This window comes from Lampetra planeri, chromosome 21 (assembly GCF_965212315.1).
Source record: "Lampetra planeri chromosome 21, kcLamPlan1.2.h2, whole genome shotgun sequence".
Classification (NCBI taxonomy): Eukaryota; Metazoa; Chordata; class Hyperoartia; order Petromyzontiformes; family Petromyzontidae; genus Lampetra; species Lampetra planeri.
The window spans coordinates 11467770-11487463 of record NC_136127.1 but is presented as its reverse complement, the minus strand read 5'-3'; the positions used below and the strand labels follow the sequence as shown (position 1 = coordinate 11487463).

Sequence of the window (19694 nt, the reverse complement as noted above, 5' to 3'; positions counted from 1 at the left end):
CACCACACTATCGCCGCGGCTCCGTTAAAATGTGCAGTGTGAAAACACGTGTGTGAGATGGGTCTCGGAGCCCATAATGTATTTGGGTCAGAAATGCAGCGACGCCGAAGAAGACGATTGGTGATGCCCATCTGACAAAACTAAAAGTTAACCGATGGCTCGGACGCGTTCAAAAAATGTTGTATTTAAATTAAACCACGTGATCATTAAAGTGCAATGAATACGACTGCTATCGTACTTGATCCCTCCGTTGCTGATGCAGGCCTCCCTAAGTTGTTTCCATCTTCCGCAAATCCACCTGGCATCTGCACGTTCACATCTCGTCTCAAGTCGGCCAATAGTTAAACTCACGTCCCCCCCCCCCGCACCTCCGATTAGCGCGGTTGGCTACGCACGGTGCAAAAGAAGTTCCACATACTCTACACGGATGAAGACCAAGCCATATTTCATGGTCCTCCATCGAGTACTGGGACATGAGTTTATTTAGTCTCCGTGTTGGGCGTATTCGAGTGCACGTTCTCTCCCGTGGCTGCCCATTAAACTCGTCAACACTCATCATGCCTTCCAGCCATGACACGTCCTGCCCAAGCCCACGTGTCAACGCGACCACTCTAAACTGCGCGTTATATAATCCAAGCGTTCCTCTCTCTCATGTCTAATTAATTCCAAGCATGCCGCTCCAGAGTTTTTCGATGTATTATTTTCCCCCCTCCGATGTTCCACGTTTAGGCCGCACGTCGTCGCCGACTAACACGTTGGTTGCGTGTTGACGTCGCGTCTGCGTAATTACGTTGAACTTTTCATGTGACGTCATGTCGGCGGCGTCCCCGCCCCCCCACCATTGTCATCGTGCCGTGATGTCACCACCGCATGTGCGCGGCGTGTTTACGTGACGTCACGCAGGCGTGTTATTTACGTGACGTCACGCAGGCGTGTTATTTACTTGACGTCACGCAGACGTGTTATTTACCAGACGTCATCAGCCGCGCGTGACGTCATGCGACCGCTGTCCCCCACACACACACACCGGGCAGGAGGAGGAGGCGGCGGCGGCTCTAAGCGGTGAGTTCCCCGCGACTTCTCCCTCCACCTCATCCACGCTCGCCTCAACAAACAAACAAAACCCCTTCGCGTCCAGCCGTGAATGTGCTTTGTGACGAGCATCGTTGGAGGTGGTGGGTGGGTGGGTGGGGGTGGAAGACGCGGGGTCTACCCCCCCCACCTACCCCCCCCCCACCTACCCCCCCCCCCCGCCTACCCCCCGCCTACCCCCCCCCCCACCTATTCCCCCTCACCCCCCGCCAACTCACCCTCCCCTACCCCCCTCACCCCCCACCTACCTCCTCACCCCCCACCTACCTCCTCACCCCCCACCTACCCCCCCTCACCCCCCTCACCCCCCCCTCGTGCGTCCCGCGCGGAACGTCCGAGGCGGGGCCCGTCATGGCGGCGGGGGGGGGGTTAGATTCTCCAGTCCGCTTCGGCCACTCGTAGGGCGAACTTGCGCCCGCCTCGTTGTACCCCCCCCCCCCAGCGGAGCGCACGTGACGGGCCGCGCCCAATCACGCGAGCTCCGTGGCGGCCGAGGCTTCGCCTATGCGCGCTACGGATTGTAAAGCGAGGGCCCAGACAGCCAAGCCGCCGGGCCACCCCCTGTTACAGAGGCAGTGAACCCCCCCGCCGACGCCGCTGCGACCGGCTGACATAGGTGGATTCACGACACCTGGGACCCCGCAGGCGATGAGGGACCCGCTGTGAGAGACCCTGGGGGGATTCCGGTCCCGCGAGACCGCTTGCAGGCACTAGGCGAACCCGCAGAGCCGCGGGCGTCGAGACTCGAGGTGCCCCCCCCGTGTTACTCGGGACCCCAAACATCGCGGGGACCCTCGGAGGCGCCTTTTGAAAGATTCCCGACACCGGAGACGCCACGACCAGGTATCGCAGCCATCGCAATTCCAGGGACTCCCTACGCCGTTGACTCTTGAGGGACGCCTTTAACAATCGGAACGCCCCGACATTGTGATCCTCAGATCCACGGTATACCCTGGCTCCAGGCACCCCTGTATGTAGGCACCAACAGGACCCCGTGCCCTCAATTACCCCCCGTCTATGGATACAATTAGATGTGTTTTATACCACAGGAACCACCGACACTTAACATTAGGAACCCTGTGATCTGGGATACCAATCGCTATAAACAAGGAATCCAGAAGCAGATGCCACGGCCTCTTAGAGACCGCGATCACGAAGGACCCCTGACTCTAAGGGGACGACGTCTCTTAAAATCCCTGATATCAGAGACCCCTGGACCATGGATGCTGGTCTCCAAACTCGAGACCCCAACTCCTTATACGGCACCACAGGGACCCCTTGACACCTGGGATTGTTGATCCTTGGGGGGACGTCTTCGCTATGGGATTTCTGGTCATCGGGACACTTGTCTCCAGGGACCCCTATCCCTAGAGATCCCTGACATCCCTGCCTCTCCTCCTCCCCGTCTCTTACATTCCCATACTCAGTGTTGCGAAGTATCACGGCCTGGTATTGCATATTCATTCACTGTCAACTCTTATTTTTCGTGCACAATTGGTGTTGTTTGATGGCTGCGGTGCTTCGTGATGGGCGACAGAGGGGAGTGCGTCAAATGATGTGTTGTACTTCGCTTCTATGCTCCCCTGTCTTCACCAATTCGTGTTGAGCTGCAAGATGAAGTATGCCCAATCTGCGTGACGTGGGTAGGTCCTCATCCAGCAGTGGACTAATGAAGGGCTTTACGTGTGTACATGGTCATTACAAAGCCCTATCCATGACGAACACGCGTAGGTGACTGGTTGATCGCGGTGTTACTCCCAACTGGGTGTTATGATTGGCAATTTGTGGCAGAGTTTGTGACCTGTGGAGGTGGTGTTTGCCTTGTAGCTGAGGACGGTGGTACACACACGCGCGCATATCTGATGTACATGGACATAGCAAGTGTGTACGCATAGTTAAATTGTGTGCACACAAGGCTGTGTGTGAGGCCAGTGTAACTTAATCTGCGATGCCAACTTTACGATGCAGATTAACCCAGGAGAGGTGCATCAAGAAGGGCCCCGCTACGTTTGGATGTTTGGAAAAGTTATGATGAATTCGTGTTTTTGACAATGTGTCAGGAAACTGAAGAACCTGGAGAAAACCCACCACACACCGACACAGCACTGCCATCTCCTGATCACACCTTGCATACCAAGCCAATAACACATTGTATTCCTGGTGGTATCCGATTCAATTAATAACCAGACTCAAATCTGCTTAGCTTGCGAGATCTGTATGACATTACTTGCATTTTTAGTGAGCTGATCTATGCTGGGCAAATAGCATGTGCCTATAATCCAGTGTTTTGGAGGTGAGGGTTTGTGAATCATGCAGAGAATGGTGAAACACATCTGCAGCACGGCTAAGTGGCCAAAAATAATAAAGAAAGTGGGTCTGTGAATCTGTATGTGAAGAGCTTTGAGCGTTAATCTTCTCGTATGCGTAATTGGTTTTCTCCGGGTACTCCAGTTTCCACCCACACAAAGCAATATGTTCCTTAAACCTAAATTTGCCAAATATCACAATGTAGCAGGTCCCTTCTAAAAAGTTTTGGGAATCAGTGAGGCTTTCCTGGATATATAAAAGACATTGTTATTATTACATAATTTAGTAGATGGTTCATAGTTATGCCACTCCAAACTGTCTTTGTCAGCCTCTGGCATGAACTTAGAACAAGGATTCCTAGCGGTGCTTTATTCACCTCTATGCAAACACGCTGCTGAGAAAGGAATTGGCCAAACATTCCAAAGCTGAAAAAACTTTTTATTTGAAGACTTTTCTGGATTAATAAATGACATTGTCATTCATTTTGTGCATTGTGACATATATATGCATTATATGGTGTATGGTTATATATTTGGTTTTTATATAAGGCATTGTCACATTTTTGTTCACATAGAATGTATAAATAATATAAATGTTCAGGCTTTTGTCAGTCCACCGCTGGAGGTCTCCCAGCGCCTTTCCCTTTATAGGTTTTATTTTTACCATACTTCTCCACGCTGGTCAGTGTGGGCTGGAGATGATGGGGGAGATGCCCAGGATGTCAGCTGTGGAAGGATACAATTGTACGACTCTCACACAAACATTTTAATAACTAAGAGTGGATTAAACGTTTTACTGAATGGGTTATCTAGACTAAGAGAATGGCTGAATTGAATCTGCAGACGAAGACTTGATTAACATTCCACAGGTTGTCATCTATTAGACTAAAGACTAACTAAACACATGAATAAATATACTGAAGGTCAAAATACTTCTTGCTGATTAATTCTCTTTACTACTTGACCCTGCAAATCTCTCCGATTGTCTATATTTTATTTCAAGAAACGTGTTTCCTCTTATCCATTACAAAATTGATAAGGTCTGTTTTTTGCTCACCACCTGACGTTCTGGGCCTTAGAGCCATTGTATTCAGCAACTATTTTAAAACAAAGAAGAATATCATCTCGACTGCCTGGGTGGCAACCAAAACATGCAGATACCCAGGGCCTAGTAGTGAAAGGATATGAACCGCTCTTCGTTAAAATCGTCTGCTCTTGATGTACGGTGTTGTTTGCAAATGTCTGGCATAGACCACATCACTCTAAATGTAACCCTTCTCATCGGATCTCTGAAGATAAGCAGATTTGAGCCTGGTTAGTACTTGAATGGGAGACTGCCTGGGAATGCCAGGTGGTGTAGGCTTTGCCTGCAAGGTGTGATAATAAGATGGCAGTCGCTCACTGTGTGGTGGATTTTCTCCGGGTTCTCCAGTTTCCTCCCACATTTTGTCAAGCACAAATGAATGGACTTTGCCAAACATCCCAATGTGGCAGGACACTCTTGAGACTCGGTGAGGCTGCCCTGGGTTAATTATCATCACATCGGCATCACAGATAAAGTTATGTTGTCTGCACAGCCTTGTGTGCGCCCACTCTCTCTGCGTACGCACGTGCTTTGCCCATTCGCACTTGCCCTGTGTGTGTGCCGCTCTCATCGGCTCAGGGTGAACACCACCTCCACCGCGGCTCTTTAATTCCTGGGTCACAAACTCCGTGGCCGTTTATTGTGTCTCTACAATTGCGTGAGAGGGGAGCAAAGTCGAAACTTGGACCTGGCCGCGTGCTGTCTATTTTTTCTTTAAACCCCTGGTTATTTTTTTATTATTGAAGGCATTTCCCCCTCTTTCCTCCCCCGTCAGTGTATCGTCTCGGAAACGAAGTAATTTAAATTTACAACCCATGCTGCTAGCAGTGTGTCGCAGAATGTATCCTGGGAGCTGATGTCACTTTTGATAAATTTATTCTAACGCTCACGATATTGGTCATGCAAAGATCTGTTGTGCTCACAGTGTATGTTCATTTTATGCTGATTCTGCGTTAAGGCTAATGGAGGGAACGAGGCTGTGCAAATGAGACAGAAATAAACGAGAATTGTTACAAATGAGACGGTCAACACGAGACAACAACACAGGGGATTCTTGAATTGAATCGCCATCAAAATGAATTAAAATAAATCCAATGGCAGGATGCCCTGGGCATCGTGCCACTTACGTTTTGTTGGCAAGATGTGTGTCGGTTATTGCAGAGGTCTGGTTTATTATTAATGCTGTGATTCCACTGGTATACCGAGGAAAGTTTTTTTGCGTCTCATGAGTCTTTTTCAGGATAGTGCCGCCAAGTTTTAGCAGTTGAGGAGTGATGATTGCTCCGAGTTTCCACATTTTTGCAAATTAGGACCATGGTCCCGGCACATAATGGCTTACTCTTGCGATTGATGTCACAGGATCTTTTAACAGTCGCTGCGAGGCAGGATGGTGTGTGATTTTTTTGCAGTTAATACACTTGCAGTATTAAGCAGGGGGGGCCACTGGATTCTAACTGTAAACCTCCGCAGCAAGCAGCGAATGATTTGGCGGTGGCCCATGTGGTTGTTGTGTGATACAAGGCCCCCTCTGCTCGTGCTTGGTGTGCACATGGCAGGAGAGTGAAGTCCGCACGGCATCATGGGAGACGACAAGCCATTCGTGTGCACGGCTCCAGGGTGCGGGCAGGTGAGCGGGCATGCTCACCACCTCCGCGTTCGCCACACCACGCTCGCCACGCAACACTTACCACCACCCTCGCTATGCCGCATACCGCAGAAACTGCAATCGCGTTCACCGCACCGCCCTTGCCATAATCACCGCGCTCGCCATGCTTACCGCGCAATCTTTCATCACGCCACACTCATTGCACCGCTGACACCACATCACAACACCTTAACCACGGCAACCACGTCACCCAATACACACTGTGCCATAGAAATTACAGCAGGACACCCACACGCACTGAAAAGCTCCAGGAATGTCACATCACACAGACATAAGACACGCTGTCTGAGATAGATGTGTGTATCTATCCATGAAACAGACACACTGGCCCATGAGAATAAGATGGATACCTGTCCGTCACACGTGATACTCGTAGGGCACAGTGGTAACACTCGTGCCTCACAGCAAGACACTTCTGGGTTTGATTCCTGACCCTGCGCCTTTCCTTGTGGAGTTTGTACGTTCTCTTCACGGTTCTGCCTGGGTTTTCCCCAGGCCCTCCTTTTTCCTCCCATAGTCAAAGCAAACGATGCAATGCAACCGATATTGGCCAAACATCCCAATGCTTTAACATTACTGACAGCAGCAGCAGCAACATCGTCCTCTACTGCAACTTGACAGGACCCTCCTGAAGTCTTGAGACTCAATGAGGCTTTGCTGGTAAACAAGTGTAACAATAATGACTGTGATATAGACACACAATGTCTGTGAGACACACCTGTAAGACAGACATCTGTCCTTGAGACAGATAAAGATTTCGATTTAAAGCTTTCGTGACTGCAGGGATTAATCTTCTTGGTTCTTTCGGTAAAGTCACGTAGAATTGAAACAATAAAATAATAAAAATAAAACATAATAAAATAATTCTCACGACGTTTCGGCCACAACGCAAGTATCCGTCCTCAGGTGGAGAACAGGTCTGTCGAGAAGACATTCAGACTCTGTCTCCTCGACAGACATGTTCTCCACCTGAGGACGGCTACTTGCGTTGTGGCCGAAACGTCGTGAGAATTATTTTATTATGTTTTATTTTTATTATTTTATTGTTTCAATTCTACGTGACTTTACCGAAAGAACCAAGAAGACAGATAAAGATTTCATTGTGAGAAAGACGCACCTGATTGTGGGACAGAGGCCCACCTGCCTGTGAAATACTGAGATGCACCTGCCAATGAGAATGAGACACAGAGACACACCACCTGTCCCCCCACTCCCCCCCACCGTCTCCCCCCACCCGCCCACAGCGCTTCACGAATGAGGACCACCTGGCCGTGCACCGACACAAGCACGAGATGACGCTCAAGCTGGGGCCCATGCGCAGTGACAGTGTCATCGTCGCCGGTCAGACTCTCGCGCACACACACACACACACACGTGTGAGTGAAGAGGGGGGGGGGTGTGAGTGTGAAGAGGTGGGGGGGTGAGTGTGAAGAGGGGGGGTGAAGAGGGTGGTGTGAGTATGAAGAGGGGGGGTGAGGGTGAAGGGGGGGGGGTGAAGAGGGGGGTGTGAGGGTGAAGGGGGGGTGAGTGTGAAGAGGGGGGGTGAGTGTGAAGAGGGGGGGGTGTGAGTGTGAAGAGGGGGGGGGTGAGTGTGAAGGGGGGGGGGGTGAGTGTGAAGAGGGGGGGTGTGAGTGTGAAGAGGGGGGTGATGAGGGGGGGGGGTGTGAGTGTGAAGAGGGGGGGGGGGGTGAGTGTGAAGAGGGGGGGGTGAGTGTGAAGGGAAGTCGTAGTGCAGTGGTTTGTGCGCTGCGCTATGAAACTGGCGGCAGTGGTGTCGTGGTTAACGCGTTTAGACCTGAATTCGATTCCTGCTCGTGGCCAACGTCAGTGATATCTGAACTGGTTCTTTGCTTCCCACGAGCACGGGGGAGACAAAGGTGGCCGGGCGTGGTTCTGGCCACACCATCCCCTCTCTAGCGCTGTGCTTACCTTCAAAAGCACTTGCCCCAATGGCCTGTGTAGTCTATATGGGTGATCTTTGTCTTTGAAAGGGTAGGAGTGTGTGTTGTGTCTGGCACGTGGAGGGATGCATTGGAAATGGAGGTGTGTTTTGCCGTGCCTGCTGCGCATTGCCATGCGTGTTGTATGTTGGCATGTGTGGCATGTATGTGTATATGCGTGCACGGTGTGCGTCTAGCCATGAAGAACGTGTGAACGTAGAGGCATGTTTGGACTTGCACCGTGTGATGCGTGTTGGTGAACACGCCACTCATCCCCTCCGCACGTGAATCCTCCACATTTCTCCCGGCTCCTTGGCACCCTTTGGCTCACTCCCGACGTACGCGCGCTCTGCCCGGCTGTTGCCTGGGATCAGTGCCAATGCTCGCCCTCTCGCTCGGCACGAAAAGTGGAGTTCCCACCGCGAGGCGGAGGGAGAGGAACGGCGCTTGCCGGGGCTAAAATTAGACCGCCGTTGCGGGAGTGAGAGTGAAGCCCCTTACTTGCGTGCCGTGTGTGGCAACACTGAAAGCCGGGAATCATGCGTTGCTCGAATTATCCTACGGACCTGTAAGTTGCACGCCACGGTGGCGAGATAACTACCTCGCCTGGTATACAGGAGGTCGTGGGTTCGATCCTGACCCTGACGCCTGTATATTCGGAGTTTGCATGTTCTCCCCGTGGTCGCGTGGATTTTTCTCCAAGTCCTCCGGTTTTTCCCTCCACATTTAGAAACATCCGTTTAAGAGTATTTGGCTGCTATAAATTTCCACACAATAAGCCACTTTGTTGAGCTATCATTTGTAGCCATGTCGCTTCTGAAAAAGCGCTATACAGCTCAGTGGGCCTTACCTGGTAAAATTAAATCAATTGTATGTTGAAAGAAGTTCAACATACATACATACAATCCTCCTAGCTCAATATCATTTACCGCATTCGCGACACGTTGTTTCACGCGCGCCAGCATTGTCGCTCGTATATTACTCTTTTAAAAAACGCGTGAGTCTACGTGCTCACTGCCGCTCGTTTTTGTATTCACGTCCGTGTGTTCGTGCCGCCGTCTCAGACCAGACCCCGACGCCGACGCGCTTCCTGAAGAACTGCGAGGACGTGGGGCTCTTCCATGAGCTCACCGGCTCCTTCGAGCACGACCTCAAGAAGACTCCGGCCGGCGAGGTCGACACGCCCGACGTCCCGGCCGCCCGCCACGCCTCCTCGCTCGCTCCGCCACCGCCGCTACCAAGGGGAGGCGACACCGGTGGGGGTGGCGGTGGTGGAGGCGGTGGAGGTGGTGGAGGCGGTGGAGGTGGTGGAGGCAGTGGTGAGAACAAAGATGATGCCCATGACGGGAGGAGAGAGATGCTCGCGGCGACCAGAGAGGAGGAACGGAACGCCCGGCAGAAGGTGCGTGCGTGGGTGAGTTTGTGTGTGTGTGTGGAGGTGATCGCAAACAGCACTTGCCCCAACAATCTGTTAAGGCTATACGGGGGATTTTTGTCTTTGTGGAGGAGCATGGGAAGGAGGATGAAGAGGAGGTAATGGCTCTGCCCCATGTGTCCTTTGAATTGGGGGTGGAGATAAATGTTAAATTGAGATGCATGTATCTTGTGTAGAGTTGTTATGTCTTTATCAGACGTCTCTTCTCTTGGCTCGAGGTTTCCTGTCTTCTGAACACGTGTGTGTGTGTCTTCACTCCAATTCTCGTGCCTTTTACAGATATGCGTGTCTCTTGTAAATGTCTCACCTCTTCTCGTCGTGTCTGCGTCTCCACTGGACATGTCTAGCGTAGACGTTTGCCTGTCTTTTCACTCGATGTCTCTCTTTCTTTCTTAACTAGTTGTATATCTCCCTTCTCCAGATGTCTCTGGGCGTGTGCGAGGGAGGAGGGGGCTTGGGGCCCCCCAGGGAGCCAGCTCCCCCGGACGGCCCTGCCCCTCCCCTGCCCGCCCCTCCTTTCCGGCAGGACGGCCCCGGCAGCAATAACAAGGTGAGTGGTCGAGACCTGTGGTGCAGGGAGACCTGGGCGTCTCCTTGTGTTCTCCATATGTGGTGGCGAGATGTTAACTACCTCGCCTGGTATACAGGAGGTCGTGGGGTTCGATCCAGACCCTGACGCCTGCTGTATATTTGGAGTTCGCGTGTCTCTCTCCCCCGTGATCGCTTGGATTTTTCTCCGGGTCCTCCTGTTTTTCTCTACACGTTTAAAAACATGTGTTTTCAGTATAAATTTGCACGTGATAAGCCACTTAATTGGGCTATTATTTTGGGCCAGGTCACTTCTGAAAAAGAACTATATAGCTCAGTGGGCCTTTCGTGGTAAAATTCAAATAGTTTAGTTTAATATGTATTCCCCATGAACGACTTGTTACGCGAGAGGGCAGCTAATCCTAATGGACGGAGTCACATGACACATACATTACCCTCACAGAATCAGGATCTTTATTTAGACTGGAGGATTAAACCGACAAGCTATGAAGGTCTTTTACACAGATGTTCAGTCGGAGGTAGATCAGTATGTTACAACAACAATACAAAACCCGATAGGAGTGCAAAGTATAGGAAAGTTAAGTACAAATTGCTAAAGTATACCAATTCCTACCGATTTTCAACAATAAATGCAAGCTAGGGCAAAGCAGCAAAGCAACAACAACGGTCTCAGACCACAGCAAGACAACACACAGCCTGAACCAGTCATCAAACCTCCTAACCATCACAACTCACCACTCATCTGCATGTCGCGGTGTCTACGTGCCCCCCCCCCCCCGTCTCCCTGTCCTCGGTGTCCCTGCGCGCCCAGGAGCCCGTGTGTGCCGCCCCTCCCCGCAAGCTGCCGGCCCCACCGCCGGTGCCCGCGGCACGGCCCTCTTCGCTGCACCTGCTGTCCCGCGGAGACACCAGCACCACGGGGGCCGGAGCCGGCTCCATCATCCCCCAGACTCTGGACTCTCCCACCGCCGTGTCCGTCATCACGCAGGCCCCGCCCTCCAACCGGCATATGGGGTCAGGCCCCGCTCCTACCCTCGCATCTCCGCTACCCTCTCCTCCCCTACGCTGCACTCCGCTACCCGCCACTCCACTCCACTCTTCTCTCAGCCCTTCTCCTCCACCACATCCCGTTCATTTCCGCTATCCTCTCCCTTCTACTCCTCACCCCTCCATTCTCCTCCCCTCTACTCCCCTCTCCTCTTCTTTCCCCGCCTCCCTTCTGCTCCCCTCCGATGCCCTCCATTTTCCTCCGCTCTCCGTCACTTCACTCCCCCGGCTACCCTCTTCGAGAGACAAACGGTACAGACGAGACACAATGAACAAGACTGGACAAACGAGGTAGTGCAAATGAGGCAGAGAATAATCGTTTTTACGATTTCATCGCTACCCCCCAAAGCATTACCTAAGCGCGGAGTTGCGGGGGAGGTTACTCGTTACGTTCCAGATCGACGTAGAGAATTCAAGATATCGGTCGAGGTAGAATGTCCTCACAGGAGGGCGGTGACGAAAGCCGAGCATTCGCGCGTTCACCAACTGTTCGAGTTTCTTCGGCTCGAGCCAGGCAGGCCACCCTGTTTAATACTGCAGCTGTACGAACCGTAAAGACACACGCGCTGTCGGCTTCACAGTGGATGTTACAGATCTCACGGCGTTTGGACAAAAGAGTAGGGGCCACGCACGCGTGCCGGCATCACGGTCGCAGAGTTGTCCGGCGTGATCACACCGCACGGCAACATCGGCCACTGCCGGCAGATTGAACGCCCGCTTGCAGGCCGCCCTGCTGCAGTCAGCTTGCACCTCGCAGGGACCCTTGCCAACGGGGGGGGGCGGGGGAATTCCCCGAGATATAATTCACGGGGGGCGTGGTACAATTATCACGTGACGATGATGACGACGAGAAAGTGGCGAGAGGGGTGGTGGGAGGGGTTTGACGTTGTTGATCCTGTTCCCCCCCCCCCAACCCAGGCCTCCCCTGCCAGGCCCCGTGCCCATGTACATGCAGCTGTCCAACGGCCAGCCGCTGCCCATGGGCTTCCCGGGGCCTCCGTCCAGCTCCCTGGCCCTGTCTCCAGGGCAGGGGCCCCCACACCTCCCTCCACCGCACTCCTCTGGGGTGAGTAGACACCAGCACATTCTGTGCGTTATTGTGGTGGTGGTGGTGGTGGTGTTGTGTTGCGGTGGTGTGCTGTACACAACATTCTTGCTGTGCGTTCCGTTGTGGTGGTGTGACGGCCACTGTGGCGAGATGTTAACTCCCTCACCTGATATACATGAGGTCGTGGGTTCGATCACGACTCCGACGCCTGTATATTTGTGGATTTTTGTCCGGGTCCTTCGGTTTTTCCCTCCACATTTAGAAACATGCATTTAGAGCGTTTGACTGCTATACATTTCCGTGATAAGCCACTTTGTTGAGCTATGATTTGTGGCCAGGTCTCTTCTGAAAAAGGGCTACATAGCTCAGTGGGACATACCTGGTAAAATAAAAATTGTTTAGTATTTATAGGTGTTATCCTTGCCGTTTTATTGTTTTTATTACGGTTACTGAGTGCACAGTGGGGCAAATTAAGTGGTCCGCAACAAACGGCACTATGAAAGTGGCAATAGATAACACTTAACACGCAGGTTGAACTGAGTGCTGGGAAAAAAAAGAGATGCTGGGAGGAGGGAATTCCCAAGTCGAGCATTGAGAAGGCAAGAAGGAGAATGATGTGACCCGCAGTGTGGTGGTGGTGGTGGGTGAACACAGTGTGCATGAGATGGAAGTGTCCAGTCTGGTTGACCGAGTCTTCAGGAATCATCGAGTGACGTTCTTGGGACCAGTAACCATGGTAGCAGCGATAGAAGAGTGATAAGGAGGCGGCTGACCCCTGGCGGGCAAGTGACTTGAGTGGATCACTTGATAACATCGGATTGAAGCTTTCGTGACTGCAGAAATTACTGTACTCATTGGTTTTTTCGGTAAAGTCACGTATGTAGAAACAAAATCAAATTTAACTAAATTAAAATAAATCACGACGTTTCGAACGCAACACAAGCGATCATCAGGTGGAAATGGGGCAAAAAAATACGTGGTCAACCAGGTTAGTGTCTGACTGTTGTTGGCCGACTGGTTTTGCATCACATTATGTTTATAAGGTTTACTGAGTTCTTGGATCACTTGAGTGATGAATCGTCATTCGACCTGACTACTGTGATCGTGTGTGCCGTGTCATGAACACACAACCCACACACACTCGCACACCGGTGTGTGAACCCTATCACAACGGCATGTGTACATATAACCTTTGTTCTCCGTGCTGTACTCCCTGGTACAACACGCACAAGTTTAACCCTTGCTCTGTGTGCGTCATCGCATCCTGGTTGTGTCGCAGATGTCGCGGCCGATGAACCTCGTGCCCAACATCCCGGGAATCCCGGGACCTCCCATGAACCACACGGGGCTGCCACCACTGCTACCCCCCCATTCGGAGGCTAAGATGGTACGTTCAACGTGCCCCACGTGTCCCCCCACGTGTCCCCCATGTGTCCCCCCCCCCACCTTCCCCCACCGGGTTAACGTCCCTGTTAATTGCGTGCAGTGCGAACATGTGTGTAGGGTTTGCGCTCTGCCTAGACCTCATCATCATCGTTGTCATCATAAAGGGCTTAATAAAACGTGTTGAGAAATATTTACACGTTATTACAACTATGGAAAAGGTTACACGAAGAAAGTACCAACATGCATTATTTATCCATAATACAGATGTTTTTTTTGGGGTTAGATCGCGTAAATATATAAATGTGTCGTTAAACCCGCCGCCATTATTTAGAATGGGAGTCGCATAAGGTGATAACTCGCTTTTGTCAAAGTTTAAAGATGTTTTCCCTGAAAATGGGCTGGTGAAACAAATGCATAGAAGATTTGGAGAATATTTTAACCATCTCAGATTTGCTGGCGACACGGTCGTTATGGCGTGGCAACAAACGTGGCCGGGCGATGTCCTGACTACAATGTGTCTCGTACCAGCGTTTCCAGACGATTGTTAACAGCACTAGCCCAAAACGTCTATAAGTATACACTGGCGTTCTTTGTCATTGATGTGTAATCTGAGCCGTCCATAGACATCCTCCACTAAGCGATGAATGACACTTGTATTGTGTGTGCTTATGTACACAATCCCACCTGCGCTCGCCGCATTGTAGCCAATGCAGAGAGTTGTGTCAGTGCATTCCTGTGCATTCCTCTGGTAGATTTAAATTTACAATGAAGTGTCTACTAAACCCACCTCCACCCACACGGCCAATTAGCGAGGTGTGTCACATTGAACAAAGCATGCCAATTAGGTACCACTTCAATTTGTAGAAAAACTACAATTAGTTACCACTTCAATTAGTTACCACGTCAGCACGCCCGTCGGTGTGGAGAGCGAAGCCACAACATTTCCGACACACCATTGGAACCTCCTTTGCCAGTAACAAAATATGATAATTGTTTTTTTACCCTTTTCTGGCAACAAAACTGACACTTTTTTTTGGTCCAACACCATGTGAGACTAGGCTCTAAGGAAAGCTGTCTCGGGTGTTGACCAATCAATTTCAAGGACAGTGCATACATTATCAGAGTTGTATCTTAATTTTAGAACTTTCGTGACTGCAGGAATTATTATTTGTTTCTTTCGGTTAAGTCACGTCTAAAGATAAAATAATAAATTAAATTAAATAATGGAATACGACGTTTCGATTGCAACACAAGCAATCATCATCAGGTATAATGAAATAGCGACATAAAATCTAACCAGAAAACTATAGACAGACATATTAGCAGACAGATATCACCAAGATACATAGAGAGAGCAACACAGGTAACAGAGAGGTGGTCGTCTCTGTGGGGTGGCCTTAAATAGACAGAGGAGGGCGGACGCAGAGAGAGGGAGGGGGGTTAGAGAAAAAATTAGCATATCAATGAGTGGACAACAAAACGTGGTGCTGCAAATGCGATGACACGGCAAGCAAGCCTGAAAATCAGGAGAAGGACACACTAAAATTAAATAACCTAGTAAAATATCGACCCTCTGTGTTGTATTACATTACATTTCGATATTTTACTAGGTTATTTAATTTTAGTGTGTCCTCCTGATTTTCAGGCTTGCTTGCCGTGTCATCGCACTTGCAGCACCACGTTTTGTTGTCCACTCATTGATATGCTAATTTTTTCTCTAACCCCCCTCCCTCTCTCTGCGTCCGCCCTCCTCTGTCTATTTAAGGCCACCCCACAGAGACGACCACCTCTCTCTGTTACCTGTGTTGCTCTCTCTATGTATCTTGGTGATATCTGTCTGCTAATATGTCTGTCTATAGTTTTCTGGTTAGATTTTATGTCGCTATTTAATTATACCTGATGATGATTGCTTGTATTGCAATCGAAACGTCGTATTCTATTATTTAATTTAATTTATTATTTTATCTTTAGACGTGACTTAACCGAAAGAAACAAATAATATCAGAGTTGTGTTTTTTGTTTGCATTCCGACTGCAGGTATTGTGGTCAATGCAAACATGACTCCTTGTAAAAAAAAGGTGTCAGTTTTGTTGCCAGATAAAAGGGTAAAAAAACAATTATAATTTCCGACACATTCATATTTATGCGATCTAACCCAAAAAAACTGATGAATAGCATTGGTCACGAAAGCCTAGGTTGCAAATTAGATTATTGTTGTCGTTACTCTTGCCTCTTTGTTTCACGAGGTTCCTGCTAAGTGTTTTTCCCGCAGTCAGAGGCAATGCTGCTGCTGCTGCTGTGTGCCATCTCAGTGGAGTCAATTTCAGGTCATTTCTCAGCATTGAGATGTTTGGCCGATACCGGGACACACTCTTAATGCGTTCCTTTAAGCTGACCGTTATTTATGAACAAAGCGTATTTAAGAACTCTTCTTCTGTCTGCACATGCACACGTAAATTAAATTTCTATACAGAATCAAAACGTTTATTTATACTGGAGGTATCCGATGAGCTATAAAGCTCTTTTTCACAGATGTCCAGGAGGGGCACGGGGTAAGAACGTTACAACAACAAACAATACAACAACACGGCAGGAGTGCAAAGTCACGTGACGAGAGTGGAGGGTGATGTGCCAGTGATGCGAGTGATGGTTCTGTCCTTCACCCCCCCCCTCCCAACTCCCCCTCCATTATATCCTCTCTGCTCTCAACCCCTTCTCTGCCTACCTCTCCCCTCCTCTCCACACTTACCCCTGCTGTCCCCTCCCCTCCGCTGCGCTCCATGCCCCGCTCCCGCGAGCCAGAGGCTCAAGGCCGTGCTGAGCCAGCAGCCTAGCACCATGGGAGCGAGCATGACGGAGATGCAGCCGCTGAGCGTGTTCACCGGCGGGCGCCACGAGCTGCCCGGCGCGGGCCCACCGCCCTCGCAGGTGCGGTCCCCTGGTGGCTGCCGCCTCACCCCCCCTACCTGCCTCCTCACCCCCTTTGTTTATTTTACGATCAGAAGAAACAGAAAGATGCTTCGTTCATCATTTCGTTTTTTGGATTTTTACTTTTTTATGACCTTTTTTTACACCCGAATTATAACATATTTACACGTTTTCTCGTGGAACAAAAACCCATTGCTAGATCCCACCGTCAGTCACATTACACAGAGCACCCTCTGTAGCCCAACGTATCAAAAAGGATGGGACCCCCCCCGTCAACTGAGCGTAGCAAAATTCCAGCCAGAACTCTGCTGTCACCCCGCCGCCTGCTGGCTTGTGACATCGTGCCACAGCACCCCACCGCCATATCTGCCCCTCGCTCCTTATTCCTGCACCGTAGTCTGGCAGGAGGACCCCCCTCACGCAGGAGGACCCCTAACGCAGGAGGGTGGAGACAGCAGTGGAGGCCCGGGGGGGGGGGGAGGGGTCAATGTGAAATATAATTGTCACATTGGTAATGGATCACAATCACATAGCGATTGTGACTATGATTGTAACATCGGCCAATGGTGCTGTGTAAATTGTAATTATTTGAACCCGGGTCCGCTGCAGGGTGGAGTAGAGTGGGACTGTGAAGTGGAGTATATGAGTGCAGAGTGATGGGGTGCAGGAGGTGTGAATTTGTAGTGCAGATTGGGAGGGCAGTGGGAGTTATAGGAAGATGGGGTGGCGTGTGGGAGGGTGGAGTAGGGTGCATTATTGGAGTTGGGAGTAGAGTGCAGGAGTGTGGAGTGGATTGTAGGACGCCGGAGTGTGGAACGGAATGCGGGAGGGTGCAGTGTGCTGTGCATTATTGGGAATGCCGAGTGGTGTACAGTGCGAGAGTATAGAGTGGATATATTTAGAGGCTGTGATGGGAGAGGCCCGATGCGAAAGGAAAGTGCTATGCAAGACGATCTCAATACAGACAAACCAACAGAGATAACACGAATCAAGGGATCACATGTGCACGACACAACGCATCTGTCGGCAGAACCAACTCCCGGCCAACGTGGGATCCCATTTTGGTGGTCGCGTGCCTCCGTTCCCGAAGGGAGCCGCACACTTTAGTCAGGAATGCGCTTGGAAACTAGATGTGACCTCGTGGGGTCAAAGTGGAAGAGCGACCATTACCTGGTTAGGTCAGCCACCTAGGTTTGGGCCGTGTTTTGTCAATTTTTTTTTTTTAAATGATAAGATTTAAGTATGGCATAGCATAACCTAGACACAGCTGTGTGTTAACACACAGTGCCGTGGTGGTGAGATGTTTACTACCTCGCCTGGTTTACAGGTCATGGGTTCGATCCCGACCCCGACGCCTGCTGTATATTTGGAGTTTACGTGTTCTCCCCACGGTCGTGTGGATTTTTCTCCGGGTCCTGCGGTGCAGAAGGGTTCAAGTCTACGCAGCCAATCGCTTGTTGAAGCCTCGTCCAATTGGCTCTTGAAAGTAACTGTGCTGGGCTTGTCCTCGCGATGTCTCGGCAACGGGGTCTGGTCCACCTGCCCAGCGGTCCGCGGGTTACACGGCAGTTGGAGTCGGCCCTCTTCCCATTGCCGCCGTTCGCTCTCCCGTCCGCAGATGTCTCCCGGTTACCTCTCGTCGGGACAGCCGTCGCCACAGTCGTCCGTGAGCAGCAGGGGGGGAGGAGGGGGAGGCGGCGGGGGAGGGGGAGGGGGCGGGGGCAGCGGGCGCCGACGGCGCTCGGCCGACGACGACCCCGACGAGAGGCGGCGCAGGTTCCTGGAGCGGAATCGAGCGGCCGCGACGAGGTGTCGGCTCAAGCGCAAGGCCTGGGTGTTGAACCTTGAGCACAAGGCCGAGGAGCTCACGCACACCAACATGCAGCTGCAGGTGGGGACGGTGGGGGTGGGCACCACACGGTTTGTGTCCCAGGTTTGTTTGGCGAGTCCTTGACTAGCACGCGACGAACATGTATCTCAAACGTGGGTAAGTTCCAGTCTCTTGGATCGCATTCCAAGAGACTGGAATGCGATCTTAGAAGTAGTTCTGTGATACCAACTTCAATGGGCCATTCATGGATTAATACCAACAGCACGATTGGAGTAAAACTGGGGAAAATATTAATATTCATATATTTGGTGAGATTATTCAGTCACATACGCCGTGTGTGTATGTGGTGTGTATGTTTATGTATGTGATCGGTTGTGTTGTTGGCGCGGTGTGCTACGAACCCAGCGACTCGAGTTTGATTTCCACTCACGTCCAACACCAGTAACACTTATCTGAACCGGTCCTAGGCCTCCCCTAGGTCGACTCAGCTTCAAATGAGTACCTGGTGCATTGTGTATAACATCGTCACTCGGGAGACAAAGGTGGCCGGGCGTGGTGCTGGCCACTCACTCCCTCGAGTGCCGTGCCGGCCTTCATAGGTGCTCGCTGAGAGCACTTGCCCCAACATTCTGTAAAGGCTACCCGGGGGATATTTGTCCCGGTGTCTCAGAGCGAGGTGTCCACACTGAAGAACGAGGTGGCCCAGCTGAAGCAGCTCCTGCTTGCTCACAAAGACTGCCCCGTCACCGCCATGCAGCGAGCCGGACACGGATACGTGTGTGAGTGCACACCATCGCAACACCAAAGCAACACCACACCACACACTGCCACACCACCACACCACACACTGCCACACCACCGCAGCACCACACCATCGCAACACCACCCTGCCACACCACACACTGCCACACCACCACACTGCCACACCACACACTGCCACACCACCACACTGCCACACCACCGCAGCACCACACCATCGCAACACCACCCTACCACACACTGCCACACCATCGCAACACCAAAGCAACACCACACTGCCACACCACCACACCACACACTGCCACACCACCACACCACACACTGCCACACCACCGCAGCACCACGCAGTTTGCACTTTATTTTGCACGCGGTTGGAATTCACTTTGCTCAGTCGGTGTTAGCCACCGAGGTCGTGACGGATTTCTCTTTCTCATTGCTGTCGCTGCTCCATGTCACCTGTACCGTTCCCATTCCATTGAAATGTGCACTGATGCCATTGTTGAGGGCGATATTGGCACGTAAAATAAAGATTGATTGACTATCACCACACTACCACCACATCAATAGTGGAATTGGCCACCTCTCATCGTTATCCATCAATTAACATAATTCTCCATCACCCC

General features: G+C 51.1%; 1 protein-coding gene across 5 annotated transcripts in view; it reads left to right on the top strand.

Moving 5' to 3' along the window:
• The first annotated feature begins 950 nt into the window (after positions 1-950).
• Positions 951-19694, top strand: part of LOC144724683 (cyclic AMP-dependent transcription factor ATF-7-like) — a 22036-nt gene continuing 3292 nt past the window's right edge. Inside the window, exons 1-11 of one of the 5 annotated variants that reach the window (XM_078604005.1) lie at positions 951-1062; positions 6039-6109; positions 7393-7489; positions 9153-9502; positions 9945-10073; positions 10884-11086; positions 12038-12185; positions 13447-13554; positions 16356-16481; positions 18100-18372; positions 18983-19091. In XM_078604005.1, coding sequence (XP_078460131.1) covers positions 6062-6109; positions 7393-7489; positions 9153-9502; positions 9945-10073; positions 10884-11086; positions 12038-12185; positions 13447-13554; positions 16356-16481; positions 18100-18372; positions 18983-19091 — 1591 coding nt within the window. In that variant the 5' untranslated portion in view covers positions 951-1062; positions 6039-6061. The other 4 variants (XM_078604002.1, XM_078604006.1, XM_078604004.1 and 1 more) reach the window with 4 other exon arrangements.